The sequence below is a fragment of the Bos grunniens genome, chromosome 13 (genome assembly GCF_055505025.1).
Source record: "Bos grunniens cultivar Pamir isolate PY7600 chromosome 13, Bosgru_T2T1.0, whole genome shotgun sequence".
Classification (NCBI taxonomy): domain Eukaryota; kingdom Metazoa; phylum Chordata; class Mammalia; order Artiodactyla; family Bovidae; genus Bos; species Bos grunniens.
In genome coordinates this window covers 26,438,137-26,464,055 of record NC_141177.1, presented here as the reverse complement: position 1 = coordinate 26,464,055, position 25,919 = coordinate 26,438,137, and the positions used below count along the sequence as shown (strand labels likewise).

Below are 25,919 nucleotides of genomic sequence, written 5' to 3'. Positions count from 1 at the left end.
GAAACAATGTGTATCACACCAGCCAGAAAAACCCACAAATCAGAGCAAACTTTGAGATTTTTTTATTTTGCATTTGACAGTATTTTCTGAGTGTTAGCACAATGAATGCGTTTCCGAGATACCATCCTGCCACAGAGCCAAACGGTGCTTAGGCGTTTAACAAAAATATAATTCAAGCCCTAAGGAACACAAGCTGGGATTCAGAACAGAATTTAACATCTCTATGTACAGAGATTCTGCTGCGAACACATCCACCGAAAGGAGTTGATGTAGAGACCAGTTTCACAATAAATAATCGCTTCTCGAAACTGTATACCATCTCGCTGGTACATCAGTCCTTTCCATTTCCGTATGATGGATATTCACATTCGTACCTTATACTACTCATTGAGAATTTAGCATTTGGCCAAGGCTAACACCCCAGCATCCACCATTGCATTAGCACCTTGGCAGGGGAAGGGAGAGGGGATGGGCGGCCTCTCCCCATCCCTGCGGTTGAAAAACACCGTCTTCTTCAGCTGCTCAGTAATCTCAGCGTAGCCACTAGAGCGCAGCTGAAAGAGATTGCGAACTGTCAGGCGTTACAATTCCCAGTTATTGCCAATTATATAGATAAATAGAAATTTACATAATTTACAAAGCGCTTGTGTCTGTGGCTTATTTTGAAGCCATTCCCCAAAGATCCACATTTCTTCCTGAAAACAAATATCACTCTAAATAGCCTTGTGCTGGGGCTGCCTTCACAGCGGCTTCCAGGGAACCAGGTCTATGGTTCATCAGTGTGCCTGTTGGCAAAGGGCACAGAAGTCCCTCTGCTGCACGGCCTGGGGTTCAACACCTGAGGGTGTTCATTTCCTCCTTTTCTTATCACAAACATCAAGAATCCTTTCTTTCTTCCTTTCCTTTTCTTTTTTAGATGTATTCTTTTAGTGGGTACCAAACACAGCTGAAAATGTCTGTCTAAATCCCATAAGCTTCAAACTCATCAACTCCTGTAGAGCTGTGATCTGCTAGCTCACCCCTGGTGCCTGCCCCCTGTGATGGGTCGGACGTCGACATGCTCCGACGGAGCCTGCATCTGTTCCCAGATGGACATGGGTTTACATTTGCAAAGAGTTAGCTTGGGGTCCACTCACTCCCAGAGAGAAGTGGCTTTGCGACATGCCATACCTCTCCAAAAACAATTTCCTGAGTGAAACCGGAGCCTTGGGCTGCGGGCCCTGAGGCACAGCTGGGATCGTTTTACCCATTAGGGAAGCTGGGGTCTTTGGATGGGGCATTCTTGGGAAAGGGCTGTATTGTTAAGTGAGGACCCTTTGAGTGGGTTTTCTCCCCCAGGCAAAACTCATTTCTTTTCCTCAAAGAAGTGGAAATGTGAACCAAGGAGGAGCCATAACTGAGGTCTTCCTGCTGCAGGCCCTTCTCCCCAGGGAGCTCCCGAAAGGGCCAGTGGAGGGGCAGGCAGACCACGGGGCGGGGACGTCCACTTTGATGGAGGTCTAAAGCCTACTTGCTTTGTCTGGCCTTGACTTCAGCCTACCTCAGAAAAGGCGGAAGGGATATGCAAAAGAGAAGAAAGAAGCCTATAACAAAAGCCAAGCTCTCCACTACCTGAAAGGGAGCCACCCCATCCTTCTTCAGCCTATTCCTTGTTTTGAACAAGCTCCTTGGCAGAGCTTCTTGGCAATTTCAGAGCCTGCCATTCGCCTGAAGGTGTACACCCAGTCATCGCTGCCAACAGAGCCTTGGGAGCTCTCTCTCTATTGCAGCCTGGTCCCATCTTTGAGGATCACAAACTCAGGACCGTGGCAAGTCCCACTCTGAAAATGTCAAACTAGGGATGACTAACTCCAGTCTTGCAAGAAAGTCAGGACCATGCTTATAAGGAAAGACTTTTTCTTTCCAAGTAAAGCTTCTTACAGGAGCTTGACAAGCAACGTTGTAAAGCCTAGAAGCAGATCCTTTCCGGGCCCAGGTGGGACATCTGTGCCAATGTCCTCACCTCCTGAACATCAAGCCAGGACAATGACAACAGCACTGGCCTCCCCTGCCTTCCCAGAACGTGCCCAGCACAGCACGTTCCTACTGCAGGGCCTATGTGCTTACCCTCCCGTCTGACAGCCTCCCTTCCTCATCACTCTGGCTCACCCTGCCCCATTTCCTCTAGGTCTTTATGCCACTGTCACCTGGCCAGTGAGACCACCCCACCTGCAACCACCCCCAGTCCTCCCTACCCCCAGCCTGCTCCTGCTCTCCTTCACATGCCCTGCTCTGTGTTTTATGTACTGGTTTGCTATCTGCTCCTCCCACTATTTAAGTGCCAGGAAGGCTGAACTTTTGCCGTATTCTCAGTAGTGTCCCCAGCATTTAGGATGGTGCCCTGTACCTCACAGGTGCTCAATGAATCCTTGCTGAATTGAGTAAATGACATAATAGTTGGATGGTTTAATCACACTACTCCCTCACTGAGACTGGTTTGGGTTTGGGGTGAGGAAAAAGAGGCAAAGTGGGGACTGGTGGGGGCCTAACTCATCCTCTCTAGGGTCTGCCTCTGCCACTTCTCTGCGTTTTTATTGTGGATGCTGACAGAGTCCTCTCCAGATGACTCGAAGCAATCTGCTACCAATTTGGAATGTCTTGTATATATCCAGAACGGTTTAACCCTCCCTTGATCAAACCATGTAGGAACCCAAACCCCCTCCAGGCCACTGCTACGAACATAAATTACCATCCCATTGCAGATATGTAGACAACTCATTAATAATAATTTCTGATTGATAGAATGACAAATAAACCCAGTTGGGCTGCTGGAAGCCCTTGGGATCATACAAAAACCACAAACAGGTTAAAAAATTTTATAAAATGAACTGGAGGACTTGGAGGACCTGGTGCCCAGCTGCTGTAATTCATCTCTGTCCAGAATCAGCTGCTGAAAAGAAGAAATGATTCTTTTTCTAAAGATCACATTTTGCTATGGGAGCAGAAGCATAATGTGGGCCCCAGCAGATGAGCCTGCAGGGACTCCAAGAAGCAGTGGTTGGTGAGCTTGATCCAGACCTGGTGAAATCCAGGGCTGGACATCACTGCTCAAAAGCTACAGAGAATGCAGAGGTCAGCTCCTAAGACAGAGAGCAGGCTGTCCATAGCTTTTGGCTGCTCTGATCCCAGGGGACAAAGCAACCCCCCCACATGCAGTGGGGTTCCCGCTAGCCGCCTGCACAGACCAAATGTACCCCACATGTCCTCCATGCCACCCAAGGGGCAGCGACTCAGAAAGCAACTTCACCTCCTCGGACGCACGCCCCCCAGGGCACCACCAGTCTGCTTTCCCACTTCTTTGTCAGATGTTTCTGCCGACCTTGAATTCCTGTGGGGAGAGAGCCAGTTCAAATGAGTCAACCTACTTTCCATGTGGCTGGTTTTCCAGCATCCAGTAAGGCTTGTCTTTCCACCAGTATAAGCATGGTCCCGCAGGACTGCCTCTCGGGTAGTTTCCGAAGGCTGAGCACACGGGGGTGGAGTCCCACTAAAATCCAACCTCCACCCACACTCCTCAGTTATCCACTGGATATTAAGGAGCCAAGAAGAAAAATGTGGTTGTGCTGGGGGTTCCAGACAGCAAGCCCTGGGTGCCTGGTTGGGGTGGCACCTGCTGCATAAAGAGCCCCCCTGCTGGTGCTTACTTGCCCAGGAAGCACCTGGAGGTGCCATCCCACCAGCGACGGCTCTCAGAAGAGGCTCGGCAGGGTAGCTCTGCCTGGCGGGGTCTTGGCCCAAATTAATGAAAAACAGGAGCGAGGAGCATTAATAGGAATGGCTATTAGGTAAAACCCAACTTAAATGGCCATGACAGGGCAGACCTAGGGCCTGCTGATTTATCTGAGTCCACACTGACCCACAAGCTCCTCCAGTTGCTTGTAGGAGACTACAGGGTCTCCAACTCAGGGACAGGGGAGGCAGCCACAAAGTAAGACGATGAGGAACACAGGTGAATGGACGTTGCACATCTCACCCGTGGCCTTCACTCGGTACCAGCCTATCTGGCCATGAGGGCATGTGGGCTGGTGAGACCAGATGATCCCATTTGTTACTTTCGAAGAAGCTAAAAATGTGCATTTGTAGGGGTGGTAGTGGTATTCTTTAACTTTTAAGAGTTAGCAACTTATTCAGATTTTGGCAAATTGCTATGCAATCCAGAAGAAATACCTCTGGAGACCAGACAAGGCCGCGGCTCTGCTCTGAAAGGCAGCAAGGGGATGGGATACCATGCCCACGGCCCTCCAGGAGCCGGGGCTCCACATCCCCTCTGCACGGTCCCCACCCTCACCGCACGTCATATGGTATCCCCCAGGACAAGCCAAGCCCTCCTGTACCCACACTGCCTAGGGCAAGGATCTCTGGAAGTGCGGAAAGCCGGGGAAGGGGTCATACCCGCGGGCAGCCAGGGACCAGGTGCAGAACTGCAAGCAGGCGTCGTCATCGCTCTCCGTGCAGGCGCAGCGCAGCGTCCCCTTCACCAGCTGTGGGCTCTGTGGGAACTGCCCAGCCGACCTCCTGCCCCTGCTTCCGCTGCCTCTGTAGCTGGACAGTCCATAGGGCGCAGTCCGTCTGCAAAGGAAAGAGCAACGTCAGGGCCACTCCTGGGCCTCCTCGCTCTTGGGCGCTGGCAGGTGTGGAGCTGGCGAAGGGGTGGGAGATGGTGGGCACAGGATGGGTGAGGCATGCGCTGCAGCCACGTCCCAGGATCTGGGATCCACACCCTCCCCAGGCTTTGAGCCTTGGAAAGCTTCTGGAGTGAACCCTTCACCCCTACTACCCCGACTCCCTGTCTCCTGCTCTCCCCTAAGCCCCAGGCAGTGCGCTGGAGCCTCAGGGTTGGAAAGATGGGAAGTCCCGGTGGAGGATGGAGGATGGCCTGTCTGCACCCTCCCAGCAGCCAGCCCTCTCTGGGCAGGAGCCAGCAATGCCAGGTGTGTGCGTGTGTGCATTTTCAGTCTTTTCAAGACCTAACCTCAGCAAGCACGCCTCCCATCCCGGATCCTTGCAGGGCAGTTCTGGTTTCCCCTTCCTGCATCCAAACCCCTGACATGGATATTCCTGCTGGCCCAAATGCTGATCCCAGTCTTCATCCTTCAGCCAGCAGCACCTGAGCCTGGTCATCCATACCAGTACGATGCCTTCCTACCCCGCAGCCCAAAGCCTGGTTTGTCCCTGCCCCGCCAGGCACTGAATTTCTTCTGTGCATACACCAAATGTGTAGTCTGTGCTAACTGGAATACAAATTCAATTCTGGCCGCTGAAACACACTGTGGCCTTGGAACAAGGCTTCCTTAAAGACGCAGACATGGACGCCTCTGTGCCCTGAGAGATACATAGCCAAAGACAGAAGTGGCTTTGGGAAAAGTCTTCTTATGAAGAAATAAATGCCTGAAACTATTTACCCATTTCATTTATGGTTGGAGCTGGCATGAGGGTGGTGGTGTCACTTGAAACAATAAATGTTTAATCTGTTTCTTATGCTCATGTCCATCCAAACCAGTGCTCTCCGGGGATGGGAGGACACTACCAAGCAATTCAGTGGGAAAAAGTTAAAAGCGGCTGCTTAATTCATTAGCACTACTGAATAGGATTTGGGGCAGATTAATAATAGCTAGAGGAAACACATGTGGCCAAAAGTTACTTTTCCAATAAATTCTGGCTTTCCTTCCAGTCCCCAGGATTAACCACCTTGGTTTCTGTGAGCCCCATGAAGTATCACCAATCAGCCACCTCAAAGGGGGTTCTGACATCCTCTGCATGCTTTCAAAATAACATCAAATTGAATTTCCTTTAATTTAAAACACATGCCATGGTGCCTTTTGGGGGTGGTGAGGACAAAGTGGGGGGTGCCTCATCCTGACCTGATGCTTGGGAGAAACCTGCTCCCTGCTGGACTGGAGACTGGAGCTGAGAACATAACCACCCCCACCCTCTTTCTCTTCCCCTCTCCCCACTCGCTCCTACCCGAGTTAGTTATGAAATGGTTCCTGGATCCAGGCAGGCCCAGTACGGAGCAGTCTGTGCTCACAGGATGGAGAAAGCAAGCAGGGGCCCTTCCCGTTCTGAGCTGTGCACGTGTTTTCAATCACTCAGACGTGTATGACTCTTTGCGACCCCATGGACTGGCCCACCAGGCTCCTCTGTCCATGGGATTCTCCAGGCAAGAATACTGTAGTGGGTTGCCATTTCCTTCTCCAGAGGATCTTCCCAACCCAGGGGCTGAACCCTAGTCTCCTGTGTCTCCTGGATTGGCAGGCAGATTCTTTACCACTGAGCTGCCTGGGAAGGCCCTATTCTGAGCGGAACCTTTGCTAAAACCTCATCTTTTCTCAGGAATGGGAAATGGTAGGGGTAGGGTAGCAAGACAATACCGACATTGTGAGGAGGCAGGATTTGGCTAAAGGTATAGATTTCTAGTAATAGGGCCACATTAAATCTCTAGGTGTTGACATTAAACCCAGGCCCCCATTTCTTGGTGAAAATTACACACAAGGATTAACAACCACGGCTCCCATTTTTCTATCAACAGCAAGACCTGCAATTTTGAAGTTGCTGTCAGCTGATTAGGCATTTGTGTGCTCAGAGCCAGTCAACTTCACAAACGAAGTGTTTTAAGTGAGGAAACAGGGCGACCCGGTATTCATTAACAGAATTGCTAAGCACGTTCCCAGCAGCCTAGTGGGAGGAGCTAGTATGCAAATGAGCCCTTGAAACTTTCCAGGAATGTTCATGGAGGGAGAAAACCCTGCTCCAAGCCTGGGTGTTCTAGGTGTGCACTCTGCTGGCTGACCTAGGAGCCGGTAGCAGGTGATGCAAGCTGAGAACCAAAGGACTTGGGAGATGGTCCTGCCCACCGAAGGCCCACCCTCCGCTCCGCACGGCACAATAGCAATTCCAGCTCCAACGAAGGCGCACTTCGAATAGGCTGAAAATTTAAAGGTTTTTAAAAATCTGATAAGCACTTAAATAAGAGTTTGGCTTCAGAATACCTTGGAAATCAGAACTTGATTTTAGGATTCTGGGGCTCCCTGGAGTCCTGTGTTGCAACATGGCAGCACTGGGAGATTCGGCACTTCAGCTTCCCATCCTGCTCGATCCCAAGTGCACCCCAAGCTCCACCCACCCCCACCCCCATCCTGCAAGCAGCTGCGCCTTGGCTGCCCTGTAGGCCTTGGGAGATGTGCCCTAAGCCCTGTTCTGTCCATGGACGTCAGACCCTGAAGTGGGCTCGGAGACACCTGAGGAGGGGGGATTCCAGGGTTATAAATACTCGGTACATGGTCTAGAAGAAGGGGCATATGGCTTTCAGTCCCATAGACTCCTTGCAGTGGGTAGGAGATAGGGCCAGAGGAGGGTCAGAGACGCCCTCTACCCCACAGAACCAAGGCAGGGGTCTTTCTTGTCCAGCTCTGAGAGTGGACACCAGCTCCAAGAGAGTAGGAGACAGGGCTCCGTCTTTTGCACCTGCTGTGGACCCAGCACAAAGCTGAGAAAATGAAGACTATTAATTAAGTAACTGGTTGTTGAGCGTGAGATAAACTAGACCAGTAAGACTGGATTCTCTCCAACCTACAATGTTCAACAACCACAAAATTCCTTACAAGGAATTTCTAACATTTGCCAAGCATCCACTATATCTGGGAATACCTTATTTTACTGCACTTCACAGATAATATGAATTTTACAAATTGAGGTTTTGTGGCCACATGCATTAGATGATGATTAGAATTTTTAGCAATAAAGTAGTTTTAAGGGATGTACATTTTTTAGATATGCTATTGCATACCTAATAGATGGCAGTATGGAATAAACAAAAGTTTCATAAGTGTTAAGAAACCAAAAAATTCGTGTGACTTGCTTTTTCACTTTGTTGAGGTAGCCTGGAACCACATGTGCAGTATTTCCAAGGTCTGCCTGTATCTCCCTGGGATTATGCCAAGTGTGATGAGGACGCAGAAAGGCCTTAGGGTATTCACATACTACTGGTGTAGTAAAACAGTACAGGATAAAGAAACCTCACCAGCCAATATGCACAGGTATGTACAAGGTACACAGAGCACAGAGAAAGGTTACCTGGATCCCGCTGTGTAGCACTTACATGATGATCACTCCACCCGCTCCAGTTTCCTGATTTACAAAAGTTGTTGGACTGAATGATACACTGCACTGCATGAAGAGTACTTAGCAAAGAGCTCCTAGCAGTGAATGAATGTGGCTACTGCTGTTGCTTTTTTAGTCTGGGAATTCAAGTGAGTTGTACCGGGCATAAAAAACCCTATCTACCAGCCCTGCATTTAAGATGTGTGACTAAGTAAGAAAGACAAGTAAGAAGGAACCAGAATGCCACCTGGCACAGCAGTGCCATTCTCTGTCAGGCTTCCTTTGGCTGGGCCATCTTTCTACATTGTCTGCCCAATAAGCACTCATGTTTTAGCTGTTGTCTTGGTACCTTTGTCATTTCTTGAATGATAAAGAAACGAATGTCTCTTGAACGGTGAATTGGAAGGAACTGATGAAAGAACTCTGAAAATGAAGTTAAATTGGCTGAGAACTTTGACCAGCACACCGTCTGACCTGTGGTTTAGCCTCCTGTTCTACAGTGGGGCTTACAGAACACAGTTCTTTATAAAAGTAGGCAGCATTTCAACCTGCTCATGTTCCAGTTATAATACAGAGCTCCAAACAAAAGAGAAGCAGGTAAAATCAGTCCAAATGCTCTTAGACAAAAGAAAACACCCCAAAACAATCACATTGGCAATGTCTAGTGTTGTGTGTCTTTGATATTAAATTGTCCTCAGCGTATGCTCAGAACATTCATTATTTGATCAGTGATGGTGATGCCAAGATCATACTTATCACAGTGTTCCTTATTTCCCATTTTCTCCCAGCTGTCATATATAAACGTTAGTAAATACTAAACTTTCAAATCTCCTGTATTCATTCTCCATCTGCATCATCACCCAGCCAGACTCTAAATTCTCAGCAAAGTCGATCGAATTGTCCTAGAAAGCCCAGTTTTCATAACCCCACCTACCCACCCCAAACTGAATAGTACTCAACAAATATTTGCAGAGTGGTTTCCAATGTACGGGCCTGGACTAGACTTCTGATGATTCATGACGGGCCCATGGCCCTGTACACACACAGTTTAATCTAGTGCAGAGGTTAGAAAATTGGCATTCCTGTAGGCTTCATCCAATCACAAGAGGGTGGTGTTTTGTTTTTTTTTTTTAACTTGAAAATTTCACACAAATATCCCAATTTCCATCTTCTCTCAGTTATACTCACTCCAGTCCCACACTCCAACATAGCAGCAGCTGTCTGCCGCTGAGTGGTACCATCAGAGCCTGGCTCAAACACTCTTGCTTGGCCCCAGTCCCTACTCCTGTGCTTTTCTTACCTGTCTGGCCTTCATGGGCATCTCAGGGTACAATCCCTGCTCTAGTGGCTTGTTCCATAAAGCAAAGCCAGACAGATCATGTGACATGGTGATAAAATTAGCACCAGCTACTATTTTTACAAACTGTTGTCATTTTCAATTTTAAAAAGCCCAGGTTCTGGTGAGTGTCTCCTCAACAAACAACATTTTCACTTCACACTCAGATGCCAAGATGATGCTGTCTCCTCCGCTTCACGTTTTCCTTCTGAAACGGAAGAGCAAGGTCAGGACCGTCTTTGGGACACATCGTACAGGAGGCACGACGCTGCTGACCGGTCCTGCAGCCGAAAGGAAGAGGAACAACTGTTTGCCAATGGCAGGCAGACGGCGGGGGCCCCCCAGCTGCCAGGCACCAGCGGTCATCAGATACTGCCCCTCACAGCTCCCCGGAGAATCAACTTCCAGACTCCAACAGGCTTTCTAACTAAGGCTCAATTTCAGATTTTATTAAATTTCTTCCTTAGAAGGTACCACTCAGTTGCTCTCTCAAGTTTTGAAACACCTTCTTGGGCAAGGAAGAAAACGTGGATCAGCTTCATTGACTGTCTTTGTAAAACTTAATCAGGAAAAAGTGTGAACTAGGAACTCTGTTAGAAGAATAAGACAGAATGAAGTAACTATAGAAAGTGACTGAATATTCAAAGACCTGTAAAAGCATCCATTAACTGCAAGAAACATCTAGTGGACTGCCCCTCCCCACTTCCACTGTGCACATAGTCATAGAGACAAGGAGGAAACAATAGCTCAGAGACAGAAACACCCGCCTTGAAAAACTTAAAAGCCCAGGATTCTCTAGAGCCTGAATTCAATGCTGGCTGTTTTCGTCTCCTGGAATCCAATCTCTTGTCTTTCCCCTGGGGAATGGTCCCTCTCTCCCTGTGTGAGGTCTTGATGAGACTGTCAATCACTGTATCTCGCCTTCCCACACCTCAAGACTCATCAGGTGACCCAAGCTGGCTCATGGCACCCTCTCCTTCCCAAGACACCTGAGCAAACCAATTCGAGGTCAGAAAATAGTTTGGATGGGAATTCCCTGGTGGTCCAGCAGTTGGGACTCTGAGCTTCCCCTGTAGTGGACACAGGTTCAATCCCTGGTCGGGGAACTAAGATCCCTCGTGCCACATAGTGCAACCAAGAATTAAAAAAAAAGAAAATAGTCTGGAGCTGCTACTAAGCATCCTGCATTGTCTGTCTGTGCCCTGGGACCCCCAGTCTTGTCCTGGTTTCTCTCTCTTTCTAAGCCTGGTCCTGCTTCTCCCTCCCTTCCAGGTGGTAGATCACACCATGTCCTTCCAATAAACTCCTGTGCTGTGTGAGCTACATTTAAGTTTCTGTTGCTTGCAACCAGTGACCTCAAGCTGACCCTGGAACTCACTCTCTCAAGATGGATGCAACCATGATCTCTTGGGTTTCATAGAAAGACCAGGAGTCTCTGCAGCTGCCAAGGACAAGTAGAGATTTTCTTCATGCAACAAAATACAAAAGAATGTGTTCCAATTCAGGACAAAACACAGCCAACAAAGCTAGCTGGAGTCCTTTCTTCCCAGGTGTGCCCACTGTGAAATGTTTGGTTTGGATCACACTGTCCTTTGGACAGGTGGGAGCAAGCATACGACCTCATGATGCTCAGAGATACTTGGCTAACCACCTCAGGAGGCTTGTCCTCCAGTGAATTTACTCCTTGTCCACTCATCAAATGCCTGTGAAAGTTGGCTTGGGACAGGCCTCATGCCAGACAACCACTGGGTGCCCTTCCAACCTCTAGGAAAGAAAATAACCAGGAAATACATCTCCTCAGTGACCTCATTGTACAAGCAGAAACACATGCTTTCTGGTTCTAAAGAACACGACATGATCTTCCTGCTCACAAACAACATAAAGGGAACTGGCAATCTGCAGCTTTGCTTCTGCAGAAAATTGCCGCATCTCTAAGTGGGAGGCCCCCAAGGCAGACTGTTCCTCCACCACCCACGAAAGGAGGAAGTCCTCCTGCAGCCTCAGGAATAGCCAATGACCAGAATATTTAGAAATATCAAAAGAGTGAGCAACATGCTGTGGGTTGGTAGTTAACTTTTTTTTAAAGATATCCCCCCCATCCCCCACTCAAAGAAAGCAACCCACAACTCATGAATTTATCCAGGACTTGGTTGTTGGGGAATTTTACCAGAATTACATGTATTTTCAAAGAGATCATTGACCCCCATCAGTCGGACCCAAGAAGAAGGGGTGTTTCCTCACCTGGGCTGCAGGTGTGGCTTCCTTCCTGTCCCCTGGGGTACGTAACAGCTGACCTCTGCCTGTCCACCTCAGCATCCAGGGCAGCCCAGGCAGTGCCTGGCTCAGAGCAGGTGCATAATAATACTGCTGCTGCTGCTAAGTCGCTTCAGTTGTATCTGACTCTGTGTGACCCCATAGACGGCAGCCCACCAGGCTCCCTTGTCCCTGGGATTCTCCAGGCAAGAACACTGGAGTGCGTTGCCATTTCCTTCTCCAATGCATGAAAGTAAAAAGTGAAAGTGGAGTCACTCAGTCATGTCCGACTCTTAACGACCCCATGGACTGCAGCGCACCAGGCTCCTCCGTCCATGGGATTTTCTAGGCAAGAGTACTGGAGTGGGTTGCATTGCCTTCTCCGATAATAATACTACAGCATCTCAATAGCAAGGGTCTGCTATGTGAAGAAAGGAGGGGAGGAAAGTGAAGTGAAAATTGCTCAGTTGTGTCCGACTCTTTGCGACTCCACGGACTAAACAGTCCATGGAATTCTCCAGGCCAGGATACTGGAGAGGGTAGCCTTTCTCTTCTCTAAGAGATCTTCCCAAACCAGAGACTGAACCCAGATCTCCCGCATTGCAGGCAGATTTTTTACCAGCTGAGCCACAAGGGAAGCCCAAGAATACTGGAGTGGATAGCCTATCCCTTCTCCAGGGGGTCTTCCCGACCCAGGAATTGAACAGGACTTCCCTGGTGGCTCAGAGGGTAAAGCGTCTGCCTGCAATGTGGGAGACCCAGGTTTGACCCCTGGGTTGGGAAGATCCCCTGGAGAAGGAAATGGCAACCCACTCCAGTACTCTTGCCTGGAAAATCCCATGGGTGGAGGGAATCTGGTAGGCTACAGTCCATGGGGTCGCAAAGAGTCAGAGACGATTGAGCATCTTCACTTTCACTTTCTCCTGCATTGCAGGTGGAAGGTATCAGGGAAGCTATCAGGGAAGGAGAGAGGGAAGGAGGTCTTAATTGGCCATTACTTCTCATTCCAAACCCAATCTCCCAAATGTTTAGAATTCTTAGCTGATGTATTGGATTTCTACTATCATTGTCCTGGAGGGAATATGGTCTCTAGATCACTTAAAATGGAAATACCACATCTTGATAGTAACTTCTGCAGACACATGAGGAAAAACCAGGCTGCCTGGAAGGATGAAGTCTCAGAGACAAAACCAGAGGCCTCCCTAGGCTGACAGACCTAGGATATTGGTCCAAATTGAAGACTAGCTCCCAGAGAGGCCCTGGCTGAGTGGTTTCTTTCTGGGGCTGAGAAATGAAAGGGCTGGATTTCTGAAGGCTCCATCCAACTCCAAATTCCATGGAGAGATTCCCAAATGCCCTCACCGTTACACCTGAGCATCTCCGAATAGCGCAGATGCTAGAGTAGGGCTTCTCTCCAGCAATGAAACCACAATGAAATGTGGGGTCCCTACCTACCCCTAAGCGGAGAGAGTCCCAGGATCTTACCCACTGTTTTCAGAAAGCTTCATCCAAAGAGTAGGACTCTTCCACATCCTACCGCCATATAACTGAGCTTAGAAATAATCCCAAAGCCAAAGATTGAATCGTGCCATCAGGTCCCTCAACACAGTAGCCTCCTCCCCTCACACAGGCACACGGGCTCTGAATGAAGTCTATTTAGAGGAAGCACAAGTGGTCAAAGCCACAGAGAGTAACAGAAACATCCTTCTGTGTGTGCTGTGTGTGGGGTGGGATTTCCAAGAGTGACAGCTCAAAAAATAATCAAGAAGTTAGGGCAACAAATGCCTGCAATATTCGCAACTGAAGCCATTTAGGGAATCCAACAGGTTAGCTGGTTTCCCCCCTGTCTGCTATAACCCAAATGCATCCATGTGAGTGAGGTTAGTTTCCCTCCCCAACCCCCAGTGACCCTAACACATTCCAGGTCAAATGTAGGCATGAGCAATCCACGTCTGTCTGGCACAGGCTCATTATAACTTATGCAAAGCTGCAGACAGATGTGGCTCAAAATAGTTACCAGCAGTGGAAACAGAAGGAGTAAAATAAGGAGCAGGTATTTTTTTAAGGATGGGGGTATGTGTAGGGGGATTAAAAAAAAAAGTCCAGACGCCATCACACATCCCTTTAAACAACCCTCAGAAAGAAGAGCCTGGAGAAGGCAATGGCAACCCACTCCAGTACTCTTGCCTGGAAAATCCCATGGACAGAGGAGCCTGGTAGGCTGCAGTCCATAGGGTCGCTAAGAGTCAGGCACAACTGAGCGACTTCACTTTCACTTTTCACTTTCATGCATTGGAGAAGGAAATGGCAACCCACTCCAGTGTTCTTGCCTTTAGAATCCCAGGGACGGGGGAGCCTGGTAGGCTGCCGTCTCTGGGGTCGCACAGAGTCGGACACGACTGAAGCGACTTAGCAGCAGCAGCAGCAGAAAGAAGAGAAGACACCCTCGCTAAGTTTCATAAGATTTCATCTTTAGAATGGAAAAACCTTACTGAATGAAGACATACTTGCCATGGCAACAAAAATAAAGACACCCATTTTCTTCCTAATCTAATTTTTTGCATTGTTGTGGTCACTCTGATCACTTGATTGCTTACCTCGAGCTAAGAAAACTTAAGTCCCTCTAGAGACACAGGCTCTATCCCAAAACAAGAACCAAGCAGAGTCAGATCCTGTCTTTATTAGAAATGTTGGTATTTGGTTGATTATGAAACTTCTGCACTCATTATCATTTTTAAAAAACATCGCATTCCCTTTCATTTAACTTTATGGCATCCCCTTCAAGTTTGCTCCTGAAAGAGTATGTCACGAGCCTCACCCTATCTTGCCACCCTACAAGAAATCTGTGGAAATCAGATGTAGAAAAACCCAGAAAAGCTACAGACACCTCTGCTCTCTCACGGACCTGCTTCTGGCTTTTGGCAAAGCTGTTCACTGTTCCCCAAGTTGTGGGTCATTCATGCCATCACCAAGCAGCACAGGACCGCAACACCTTGGCCGCATCTGAGAGCCTCTGAGCCTTTCTCATAGGTGCATGAATCTGTTTCTGTTTTTTAAATTACTGAGCCAGGCACAGGGCTCGCTGGCTGCCGCATTCTAGAGTTACTGTTTATTAAGGCCTCCTGCTCAGTTGGCCCTAAGAGGTCATAAAATAAGGGAAGACCTGTGCCTCCAGGACTCTGAACACCGCTAGGTTCTCCAAATGCTCTTGGCTCTCCCGAGACTCCAAACTGGGGCAGACGAGAAAGGGTGGGGATGCCCTGTTCTGCCGTCCGTTCCTGGGGGCTTGGTGGGGCAGCAAGACTCTAGAAGCCCCTGGAACCTTGTCTGGACCAGCAGCTTATCTACATTGTGGCCGTTGCCTAGATTTATTTTCCTTCTAAATAAAATTGGTTCCTGTCCTAAATAGAGGGAAATTGTGTGTGCGCACGTGTGTGTCCCGTTTTAAGGAATTCTGTTTCCACCGAAACATGGCTTAGACTGAGAGGGTTATTTCCTTCTGTTAAACAGTAAATCTACTTCTAATGTACTCCAAAGCTGAGCGATGCTTACAGGGGACTACCTGGAGGGAGGAAGTGGAGCACAGGCAGCCCCCATCAAACTTGCTGAGATGCTGTGGATCCAAGACGGGATTGCGATCTGGCGCTACAAAGCCTGTGAGTTCCAACCGGCTGTGGGGCCCCCCTAAGGAAAGCACTGTTTGCTTCCCAGCTTCCTTTGTTTTAAATTCTTGCAGGAACAAACCACACCAGAGATGTCACAGCCTTTCATCTGCCTTCAAATTTAAGGCCAAGTTCCTAGTTGCAACATCCTCTTCGTCTAGCAAAAATCCAAGTTCTCCCTTCAGGGGCACACAGGGTCATGACCTCCTCGATGCAAATCAACCTGCTTTCCAGCCTCAAGTCTCTTTCTTATCCAGTCGGGATCAGCAGCATTTCAATGAACCCATCTTTGCCCCCAGACATCTCACCTCCTCACATCTATTCTGGGGTAGAAAAGAAGACGTTAGGTCCAACTGAACCCAACCAGGAGGTCACCTTGCGTGAGCTGACCTTGCCAATAAACTCTGAAATTTAGCCCCACGGCTATCAAACTTTAAAAATGCATCTTGCCGTGAAATGTTCTGAGCTGCTGCTACCCAAACTCAAAACTGGAATGTAAACATGTATAGATTTCTAAGCAGGAGAGGGTTACGTGGGAGGGAAATGACTCAGAGAGTAAAAACATGATCAGTCAGAAAACTGAGTTCAAGATCATTTCTAGTCTGGCTGATACTGTCTTCTCTTTTTATTATTTTGGCTGCACCCCACGATGTATAGGATCTTAGTTCCCTGACCAGGGATCAAATCTGCAACGCCTGAATTGAAAGCGGGAGTCTTAACCACTGGACCACCAGGCAAGTCCCAATACCATCTTTTTTTATGTGTTCTTATGTATTTACCATTTTTGGTAAACAGATTCTGTAGTTATTCCCTGGGATGCCTTCCTGGTGGCCCACACTCAGGTCTTGGGTCCTGAGACCCAGGTGCTGTGTACAATGAGAAATGACTGCAAGGCATTGTGTTTGCTCTGTTGGGACTCAGCCTTACTAAGATTTCATCATTTAACAAAGGGGTTCCAAGCAGATCATTCAAATTATCCTGACATGCCCGGTGGCTCAGACTGTAAAGAATCCACCTGCAATGCGGGAGACCTGGGTTCAATCCCTGGGTTGGGAAGATCCCCTGAAGGAGGGCATGGCAACCTATTCGAATATTCTGGCCTGGATAAAAGGAAGAGGAACCAGTGATCAAATTGCCAACATCTGCTGGATCATCGAAAAAGCAAGAGTGGTCCAGAAAAACATCTATTTCTGCTTTATCGACTATGCCAAAGCCTTTGACTGTGTGGATCACAATAAACTGTGGAAAATTCTGAAAGTGATGGGAATACCAGACCACCTGACCTGCCTCTTGAGAAACCTGTATGCAGGTCAGCAAGCAACAGTTAGAACTGGATGTGGAACAACAGACTGGTTCCAAATAGGAAAAGGAGTTCGTCAAGGCTGTATATTGTCACCCTGTTTATTTAACTTATATGCAGAGTACATCATGAGAAATGCTAGGCTGGAAGAAGCACAAGCTGGAATCAAGATTGCCAGGAGAAATATCAATAACCTCAGATAAGCAGATAACACCACCCTTATGGCAAAAAGTGAAAAAGAACTTAAGAGTCTCTTGATGAAAGTGTAAGAGGAGAGTGAAAAAGTTGGCTTAAAGCTCAACATTCAGAAAACTAAGATCATGGCATCCAGTCCCATCACTTCATGGCAAATAGATGGGGAAACAGTGGAAACAGTGGCTGACTTTATTTGGGGGGGCTCCAAAATCACTGCAGATGGTGATTGGTGATTGCAGCCATGAAATTAAAAGACGCTTACTCCTTGGAAGGAAAGTTATGACCAACCTGCTGCTAAGCTGCTAAGTCGCTTCAATCACGTCTGACTCTGTGCAACCCAATGGACAGCAGCCCACCAGGCTCACCCGTCCCTGGGATTCTCCAGGCAAGAACACTGGAGTGGGTTGCCATATCCTTCTCCAATGCATGAAAGTGAAAAGTCAAAGTGAAGTCGCTCAGTCGTATCCGACTCTTAGCGACCCCATGGACTGCAGCCTACCAGGCTCCTCTGTCCTTGGGATTTTCCAGGCAAGAGTACTGGAGTGGGGTGCCATTGCCTTCTCAGATGACCAACCTAGACAGCATATTAAAAAGCAGAGACATTACTTTGTCAACAAAGGTCCGTCTAGTCAAGGCTATTATTTTTCCAGTAGTCATGTATGGATGTGAGAGTTGGACTGTGAAGAAAGCTGAGCACCGAAGAATTGATGCTTTTGAACTGTGGTGTTGGAGAAGACTCTTCAGAGTCCCTTGGACTGCAAGGAGATCCAACCAGTCCATCCTGAAGGAGATCAGTCCTGGTTGTTCATTGGAAGGACTGATGTTGAAGCTGAAACTCCAGTACTTTGGCCACCTCATGCGAAGAGCTGACTCACTTGAAAAGACCCTGATGCTGGGAAAGATTGAGGGCAGGAGGAGAAGGGGACAACAGAGGATGAGATGGCCGGATGGCATCACCGACTCAATGGATGTGAGTTTGGGTAAACTCCGGGATTTGGTGATGGACAGGGAGGCCTGGCATGCTGCAGTTCATGGGGTCGCAAAGAGTTGGACATGACTGAGAGACTGAACTGAACTGGAGAATCCCCATGGCAGAGGAGCCTGAAAGGCTACAACCTCAGACACGACTGAACGACTGAGCACAGCACAGCCAGACCCTACCACGCTGCCACATCACCCCAGCCCTCCCCACCCCACCCCCATTGTTACTGTACCCACCTGCTTATTTAGCAATGCCTTCAGAGAACACCATGCCCCTTTCCCCAAACATTCCAATTATTCACCAGGGAAGCAAACAACAAAGGAGGGGCAGAAAAGGGCAGGACCAAATCTCATCAAGCTTGGACAACCTTTGGCCACCAGGGTGCTTATCAAGCTGCTTATCAGCAGGGCAGTCAGCCAGACACACCTTTTCCCAGGGTCTGTAAACCTGATGCAGAACAAATGCTAAGCGATCACCCAAGAGGCATGGTGTAGGGAGGAACTGGGGTACCCAGGTGCAAGCTCCTCAGTGTTACTGCAGGAAGCTGGGTAAGACCATGGTTTAAGGGTCCAAGGAAGCTGACTTCGGCAGGACTTGAGCTTCTTCGTCCCAGGCTCCTCCAATCACAGACTGTGTGGAGTGGCAGGGAAGGTTATGCAGCCCCCAGGGTTGTACACTTATCCACATGGTCCTGCGATCTTGAGATATGGAGCCCACTAGAGTTCAGAGACTGTGCTGAGCACACTCCGCACACTCTCTCGTGTCATCCTCACATGTCGTTACTCACAGGAGTCATGGCCAACATCAGTGTGGACCATTGCCTGCAAGATCATGATCATGCTCAAAAGACTATCCCTCTGCCTCAAAAGCTGTATCTCCAGCAACAGTACTCCCAGTCCTGACTTTTGGGTCACATGATTGTTACTGGGATCCCTGTGATCACACAGTGGGTGGACAGCCATTCCCACATCAGCGGGAGGCTGGAGAACCAGATCCATCCATTCCACTGGGATGTTCTCAAACTTCAAATGTCCCCTCCCTAGAAATATGTGGCATACCTCTCTTGAACAACAGGAGGGGCAAAGATGACTCTGTCGAATTGTTGCCTTTCTGTGGGAGAATATATTGAATAATTATGATTATTTTTACACCTCTTCTTTGGGGAAAAATATCGTTCCTGCTGGCTGAGTCAGTGTGGCCAGGCTGGTCACCTGGTTAGGTCACCATCCTAGAGTCACACTGATGTCTGCACCTTACCTGGGGGCACGGGGAGAGGGTGTACCATCCCCAGGCCATGCAGCGAATCACAAACCGGACACCGGGCAGAGCTCCTGGGGCTGGAGTCTTCTCACGAGTCTACAGAGCCCAGATTTCCACCACAGCCGTGATTCCAAGCATCCTGCACTGCTCTTTCCAGAAATACATTCCTGCTTGTCAGACCATGTGGCTCAGATTTTTGTTTGGAAACACTGTCACGGTCACAGCATCACAGTGCCTCTGTCATTGCATCCTTGGAGGGATTAACAGATGGCAGGTCCACTCAGTTCTCAGGAACGAAGTGGGAGAGACTGAGCAGGGCTCCTTCTGGGGGCCCTGCGGCTTCATCGGCTGTCAGAGCTAGTGGTCTCACTCTGCGGCCAGGTGGATCGATGGTAGCAGGTGCAGAGGGGCTGCCCTGCTGTGGAGTATGGTTAGCACTGAGAACTCTGTGATGGTTAATTGTATGTGTCAACTTGACTGGGCCACAGTACCCAGATCTGTGACCAAAAACCAGTCTAGATGTTGCCAGGAAGGTATATTTTAGATGCAATTAACATTTAAATCAGTAGATGTTGAGTAAAGCAGATTACCCTTCATAATGTGGGTGGGCCTCATCTAATCAGGTGAAGGCTCTGACAGAGAGAAGTGAGATGCCCTGAGTAGGAAGGGAATTCAGCCTTCAGGATGCCTCAGACTGCAGACTGAAACATCAGTTCCTCTGTGTGTGTGTGTAGTGTGTTTATATACACATAGAGATCTATATATACACATCCTATTAGTTCCGTCTTTCTGGAAACCCCAACAGAGACAATCCCTCACCATGTCACAGGACACTCCTGTTTTTGAAGTATTCTTGTGGAACAGCCCCGAGTGCATAGGGATGTAAGTATGTGGCCTGCTGCTGATGCTAAGTCACTTCAGTCGTGTCTGACTCTGTGCGACCCCATAGACGGCAGCCCACCAGGCTCCCCCGTCCCTAGATTCTCCAGGCAAGAACACTGGAGTGGGTTGCCATTTCCTCCTCCAATGCATGAAAGCGAAAACTGAAAGTGAAGTCACTCAGTTGTCTCTGACTCTTAGCGTCCCATGGACTACAGCATACCAGGCTCCTCTGTCCATGGGATTTTCTAGGCAAGAGTACTGGAGTGGGGTGCCATTGCCTTCTCCAGTATGTGGCCTTCTTGTCCCTATTTCTCTCCTTATGATCTTATTCTTGGCATATTTTCCATGACCATGAGATGAGATGAGTATTTCCTCTGAGGTGGGGTTTTGTTTTCGTTGGCAATGGTGGGTTTGCTGGGGGTAGGGGCAGGCACGGTGGCTTCCTAACAGGGCCAAGGAGAGCCATGAACATCCCTCGCCTTGTGGGCGGGCAGCCGTCTCCGCACCTCCCCAGGTCTAAGAAGGCAGCTGCCCGGGATGCGGTTGGCTCATTTCTCTTCGGGGCCTGAGATCTTCTGGAGGAAACAATGGAAGCTATGAGCAATAGCCCCAGAAAAATCCACATTCCTGCACATGTCTCTAGGGATGTGAGACCTCTGGGACAGGACACCTCATTTGTGGGAGAAAGTCCTGCAGATAGAACCTCAGTGACAGCAAAGACCAGCATTACTAAGCATCTACTATGTGCTGGGTGCAGATCAAGCTCAGATCTGGAAGAGCTAAGTGCTTAGAAGGATGTGGGGAAACCAGAGAACGTGGATCTCATGCCTGGAAAACACCTCTGGGAGCAGCTGCTCTCTAGAACCTTAACTTTCCACATGAGATGCAAGAACAACATCCCCCCTTAAGCAGCTTGCAGGTCCTTAAATGCAGCTGAAATGACCTTCTCCAAGAAGGCCTTGCAACTTCCCAAGCATCATTCTGAGATAAAGCAGGATTTACCTCTACCTCCGTGCAACTGGAAGGCAGTAGAAGGAAAGACACTGGAAGCTGAAAATCACCCAAAGTTCCAGACTCTCAATTTAGGCATGAAGACCCAGACTCCTGTGGTCTCCCAGCACAGCCAGTGGTGGGGACAGGATGCAAATCACACCTGGAGAAGTCCCAGGAGATGAAGAAGGTCTGCTGAAGAAGAGGGGTGACAGCTAAGAGAGAGGAGCCCTCGACATAGGGTTCTGATGGTAGGTTGGGGAGGGAGTGGGAAGCAGACTCAGTCCTCAGTGTGCGTCACCCTGCCCTTTAGTTCACTCCAGTCATTTTCAGATGCTTCCATTTCTCTGAAAGCCCAAGTTCCCTAAAGCCCACTCTCTCACTTTGCAATCTTGTGCAAGATGTTTTAAAGTTTGCCAGTGAAGTTGCCCATACAGCAACAGACAATTTTCAGAAGGAAGGAAAGAGCAAAGGAGGGAGAACAGGAAAGAAAGGAAGGCAGAGAAAGACCATCTGGGAACATCTTCCGTGTAAAGGTTATGTTGCTTGTCTGACTTTACAATGCTCAAGTCTGGCTATTGTCACTTCTTGTTTCCCAGGGTAGCTCATGAAACTCCCAAACACCATATTTAATCCTTCCCTCTAGTGTTTAAAATGAATCAGGGTCTGGGAAGAAGGGAAGAGGTAAATCAAGTTGTGAGGGGAACATTAGCAAGTTGGATATCCTGGGAAAAGCCAAAGACCCATGGCTTCATCTCAGGTCACACATGACAGCTCAGAAGGGGAAGACAGGATTCCTACCAGGTCATGGGGATGGGGTGAGTGCTTCCATGAAGCGAGTGCTCAGAGCTTGGCAACAGGCAGAGAACTAAGGTGGTCTCCCAATATCCTCTCCTTTCTCCCCTCCTATCCTCTGCAAAGTCCCTTTCCCCTAACTGGCTTTGCTTTCTTCTTTCTGGGTTCTGCGAAGCTAATTTAGTCAGAGAACGATGCCAAGAGGATAAGAATCAGAGAGGATAAATGTCAGGGTGATGGAGACCGCAGGAGGAGGTGACGCTGACAGCTGTCTGGGAATAGAAGGCTGTCAGTGGCAGCCTGTCCAGGAGTCCCTCCCCAGCACACCTCTCTTTAAGATCTGGCCTGGTCATCCCTCCCTCTGTGTGCCGACCAGACATAACCCAGCAAGCAAGTTCTGGCATTGGGGTCAGCTCTCTATTGGATGGCCTGGGATAAAATGAAAATGTAGAGCCCTTGCTTCAAAGAATATTAAGCATTTCATTGTGTTGTACACCTGAAACTAACACAATACTGTACATCAACTATACTTGAATGTAAAAAGTATTAAGCATTTCAAGACATCAACAATACACTTTAGACTGTGAGGGTCCTTCTGAGCCCGGACCTTGTACACGTGTCCAGGCTCCTGAGTGGAGCCAGTCCTGCCTGCCATGCAGGACAGCAAGGTGACTTTCTAGACCAGATGTACTCAGAGGACTCACGACCTGGTTTTGAAAGATATCCGACCCCCTAGGTTCAGTCTCCTTTGCACTTCATCCTTGGGGTATCGGTAAAACAAGGTAGGTATGTGCGGCCCATCAAGCTGTCACCCAGGGTGCTCAGAGGTCACATGGCTCGGGGACAAAGGAACCCCTGGATCAAGGGGACCCAAACACTGAAGCAAAGTTGCCTGTCCAGGCCCAGGGCTCTGGAAAGGCTAAGCAGGATGCCCAAGGTATCCCAAGAATACCCAGAGACACCTAGAGACGTCTGGTCCAAGTCCTGGATTTTAGAGACCAGGAAAGCAAATTCCAAAGGCTGGTGACCAGATTGAGGTCAAGCCCTCTTCACAGTTTGCAGGAGGATATTTCTTTAGAAGGGGTTCCTGAGCTGAGTCATTACCCACAGCCTCGGGAGAGGGGCGACTTTACATTAAGGAGACTCCAGGAGGGACTCAGGTGGCACTGTCTCAGTTTTGCAGTAAGAGAGTTCTTACGGACTGGAGGAGAGAAGGGGAGCTGTCTGGTGCAGGGGTGACATGGGAAAGAGGAGGAACTGTGGGCTCACCACCCAGGAGGTAAGGAGCCTGAATTCCATGGAATGTCACCCTGTGGGGGAGGTTTCACTAGGCCCTGCCTAGCCCACCCCTGCACTCCCTAGAGAACAGGCTGCTTTCAAGGAATTTGAAACTCCTCGGAGCCTGGCAGGGTCAGCAGAGGGGCAGGACCCACATGGCCCAGGGGCAGGAGTAACTTTCGGGGCTTCCTCCCCCCAGAGGGATTTCTCAGGTGTCTAATCCCTCTGGCTGGCTCATTTCATTCACCCCTCGACCAGATCAGACACTCTGGGCTTGGGTTTCTCCCAGGCCAGGCCCTCAGAGGAGATGAGAGTCACACCCTTGACCTGCAGAGCTGACCTGGGTTGGCAGGAGGGCTGAAGGCTGTGCCAAGTGGGCTGTGGGCTGCCTGGGCTCAGAAGGAACTAGGTCCTCCTTCAGTGTGAAGAGAGGGTCCTAGCCAGGAGCACCCCTTCCCTCCCCCGGGCCAACTCCCCCCAGGGCTGACTCACTCAGGGGTGTTGATCCAGATGATGTCCAGATGGCAGTAGTAGACGCACTCTCTGTCCTTGTAGGTAAAACATGTGCAGCGCCGGGCTCGGTGGTGCACAGGGACCCCCTCGGCCCCCTGCTTCCCGAACTGACTTGGTCCCTGCTCCTGCCAAGGGCTTCTGGGGCTTGGACCCCGGGCTGCCATGGTGGCCACAGTCTCCTTGGTGTCCCCCTCCGATGTGGCTGCAGAGGGGGCCCGGGGCATGCTGCTCCTGCCAGCATCCCCAGACTGGGGGTGAGGCACCCATCCTGCAGGAGGCAGATGGAGGGGCTCCTGAGTTCCTAGGAATGCAGACCCTTACACCCACCATCCCGTAGAACCTGGGGAAGGGGACTATCAAACTTTCTGCCAAGTCTGCAAGCTAAGGGTACTTTTTTGTTAAGTCTCCTAGCTACTCCCAATGTTCGGAAAATTTTGCAAAGCTATGTGCAGCAGTTTCTGAAAAGCTTGCAAGTTGTGTGCACACTTTGTGACAATCTGGGGAGCTCTTCTCACTTACTGCACAGCGTGCAAGCCATCTGCACCCACTGAAAACGTGCAAGCATTGTGCAGGCTTTCTGAACACTTTGCAGTCATTTTGCACAGTTTCTGAATCGTTTGCAAACTTTTGGAAAAGTTCCCGACTTCATGAAAAATTGACCAACTCGGGCCCGGGCCCCAGGTCTCCTGCCTGCGTGTGGGCTGCAACCTCCCGGGCCCGCGGGGTGGTCCGTGCCCTCAGCTTCTGCCCTCTAGCCGGCCTCCAGGCCGCTCCCCCGGCGAGGCACCCTCCCCGCGCCCCCGATCCGGGGTCCTTTTGTGTGTACGCTCGCGCCAGGAGACGCGCGCCTCCCGGCCCGCTTACCTGCGGCGGAGGTCACAGCGAGCCCGAAAAGGAAGCACAGCCCCAGCTCCATGAACCCCGATCGGGGGCGGGCGCACCGCGCCGGAGGACGGGCGCCTGTGGCCGCCAAAGGGCGCTCGGGCCGGGCACAGTGGGCCTCACCCTCCAACTGCAGATGCTTCGAGGCCGGCCGCTGGCTCGCCGCGTCCCGGGCTGCGGCCAGGAGTCGGCTGCGACCGTCACAAACTTCAGAGCGCGCTGCCCATCCCGGCTCAGGGCTGCCGGCTGTGGGTTAGGGCTTTTCTGGCTCCCGCACCACCCCTTTCGCCTCCCCGCCCCCCGGAGGGGCTGGAGCTGCAGCGCGGGGGCCTTTGAACCCCGGGCGCACGGGGGTCGCCTCCCAGGCGCTGGGGAACCGGCTAGTCGCGCAGCGGCCCGCGGCGCACCCAGCACGGCGAGGGGTGGGGGCGGCGCGCAGGGCCGGGTTTGATGGGTGGGGTGGGGTGGAGTGGGGGCCGGGACAGCTGCCGGAAGGCCACGCGCGCGCACACACGCACATGCACACACGCACACGCGCGCACTCCCGCTCGCACCCCCACCTCGCTGCCTGGCTGCCCCGCTGCCCGGGGACCTGCAGCTCCCACCCCAGCACAGTGGGAGAGATAAAAGACTGCACGGGAAGCCTATCTTTTATCTCCAGGGTTCGAGAAAGCAGCATTTGTCAGCGTTCACCTAATGACACCTTACCCTTGCACAGACCTGCCTGCCAAGGCCCTGGGCGTACTTTACACTCGTGACTCACGGGCACCGGTAGAGTCTCCCAGCCTCTCCCAGGAGCTCAAAGCCGGTGGGTGTGGGCAGCAATCAAGAGCAAAGTCAACCGAGAAGTAGGGTTAGCGGTCCTGGGGTGTCCCAGCTCGCTCACAGCCCCTTCCTTGTGCAGGGGAAGTGGCTCCAGTGATAGGCAGGTTCCTCTCCTCATCGCCCAAGGTGGTCTTCTGAGCTTCACGTGTAGGGTATTCTCCCAGCTTCCCTGAGACTGGTCCCCTGGGCTGAGCAGCACAGGTGAGAGGGTCGGTTAATCTGTTTAACACCCTTTTTGCTGAGAAGGGCGCTTGGAAACTATGCTCAAGAAAGATTTGTGGATGAATGAATGAATGAACCAATGAATGCTTCCTGTGGACTCCGCCCTGGACTACTGACCTCTGAGCACATCAGGAAGCCCTTAGAGCCCCTCCCTGGCCAGAGTTCCCCCAGCAGAGGGAAGAGAGGCAGCACTCCAGGCGGCATCAGGCACTTCCCTTTTAGCTGCTGGCTGTTCCATCTGCTTGACTGATTTGGAGTTTGCTTTCCCTGGGAACCTGGGGCAGGGCAGGGAGTCGCAGGCCACACGGGGGAAGAAAAACAGGTCTGAAGTCATGAAATCACTTCTCATATCTCAGGACACTTGTTGGTGACTTGACAATGTCCACCAATCCTTTAACACTCCTC

At 50.2% G+C, this 25,919-nt stretch overlaps 1 protein-coding gene across 2 annotated transcripts; it reads right to left on the bottom strand.

Moving 5' to 3' along the window:
* Nucleotides 1–46: 46 nt before the first annotated feature.
* Nucleotides 47–25,539, bottom strand: EDN3 (endothelin 3). Of its 2 annotated transcripts, none has more exons than XM_086330956.1 (5): nucleotides 24,450–25,539; nucleotides 23,565–23,853; nucleotides 4,432–4,608; nucleotides 3,287–3,367; nucleotides 47–2,929 (listed from the first exon to the last, which is right to left on the bottom strand). In XM_086330956.1, the coding sequence occupies exons 1-5, from the start codon at nucleotides 24,499–24,501 to the stop codon at nucleotides 2,923–2,925; spliced, it is 606 nt and encodes a 201-aa protein (XP_086187082.1). In that variant the 5' UTR covers nucleotides 24,502–25,539; the 3' UTR covers nucleotides 47–2,922. The 2 variants fall into 2 exon arrangements, with proteins under 2 accessions (XP_086187082.1, XP_086187081.1); XM_086330955.1 differs by having other exon boundaries at nucleotides 47–554; nucleotides 24,450–25,534.
* Between the last annotated feature and the right edge of the window lie 380 nt (nucleotides 25,540–25,919).

What these genes read in the sequence shown, in the direction of transcription:
- EDN3 (XM_086330955.1), bottom strand. Translation starts at nt 24,501, where the DNA reads ATGGAGCTGGGGCTGTGCTTCCTTTTCGGGCTCGCTGTGACCTCCGCC. An exon ending in ATCTGGATCAACACCCCTGA is followed by an intron (nt 4,609 to 23,564) that starts GTGAGTCAGCCC and finishes TTTCCTTTGCAG; the next exon opens with ACGGACTGCGCCCTATGGAC. An exon ending in GGGGGCGTGCGTCCGAGGAG is followed by an intron (nt 555 to 3,286) that starts GTGAAGTTGCTT and finishes AATCTCTTTCAG; the next exon opens with CTGCGCTCTAGTGGCTACGC.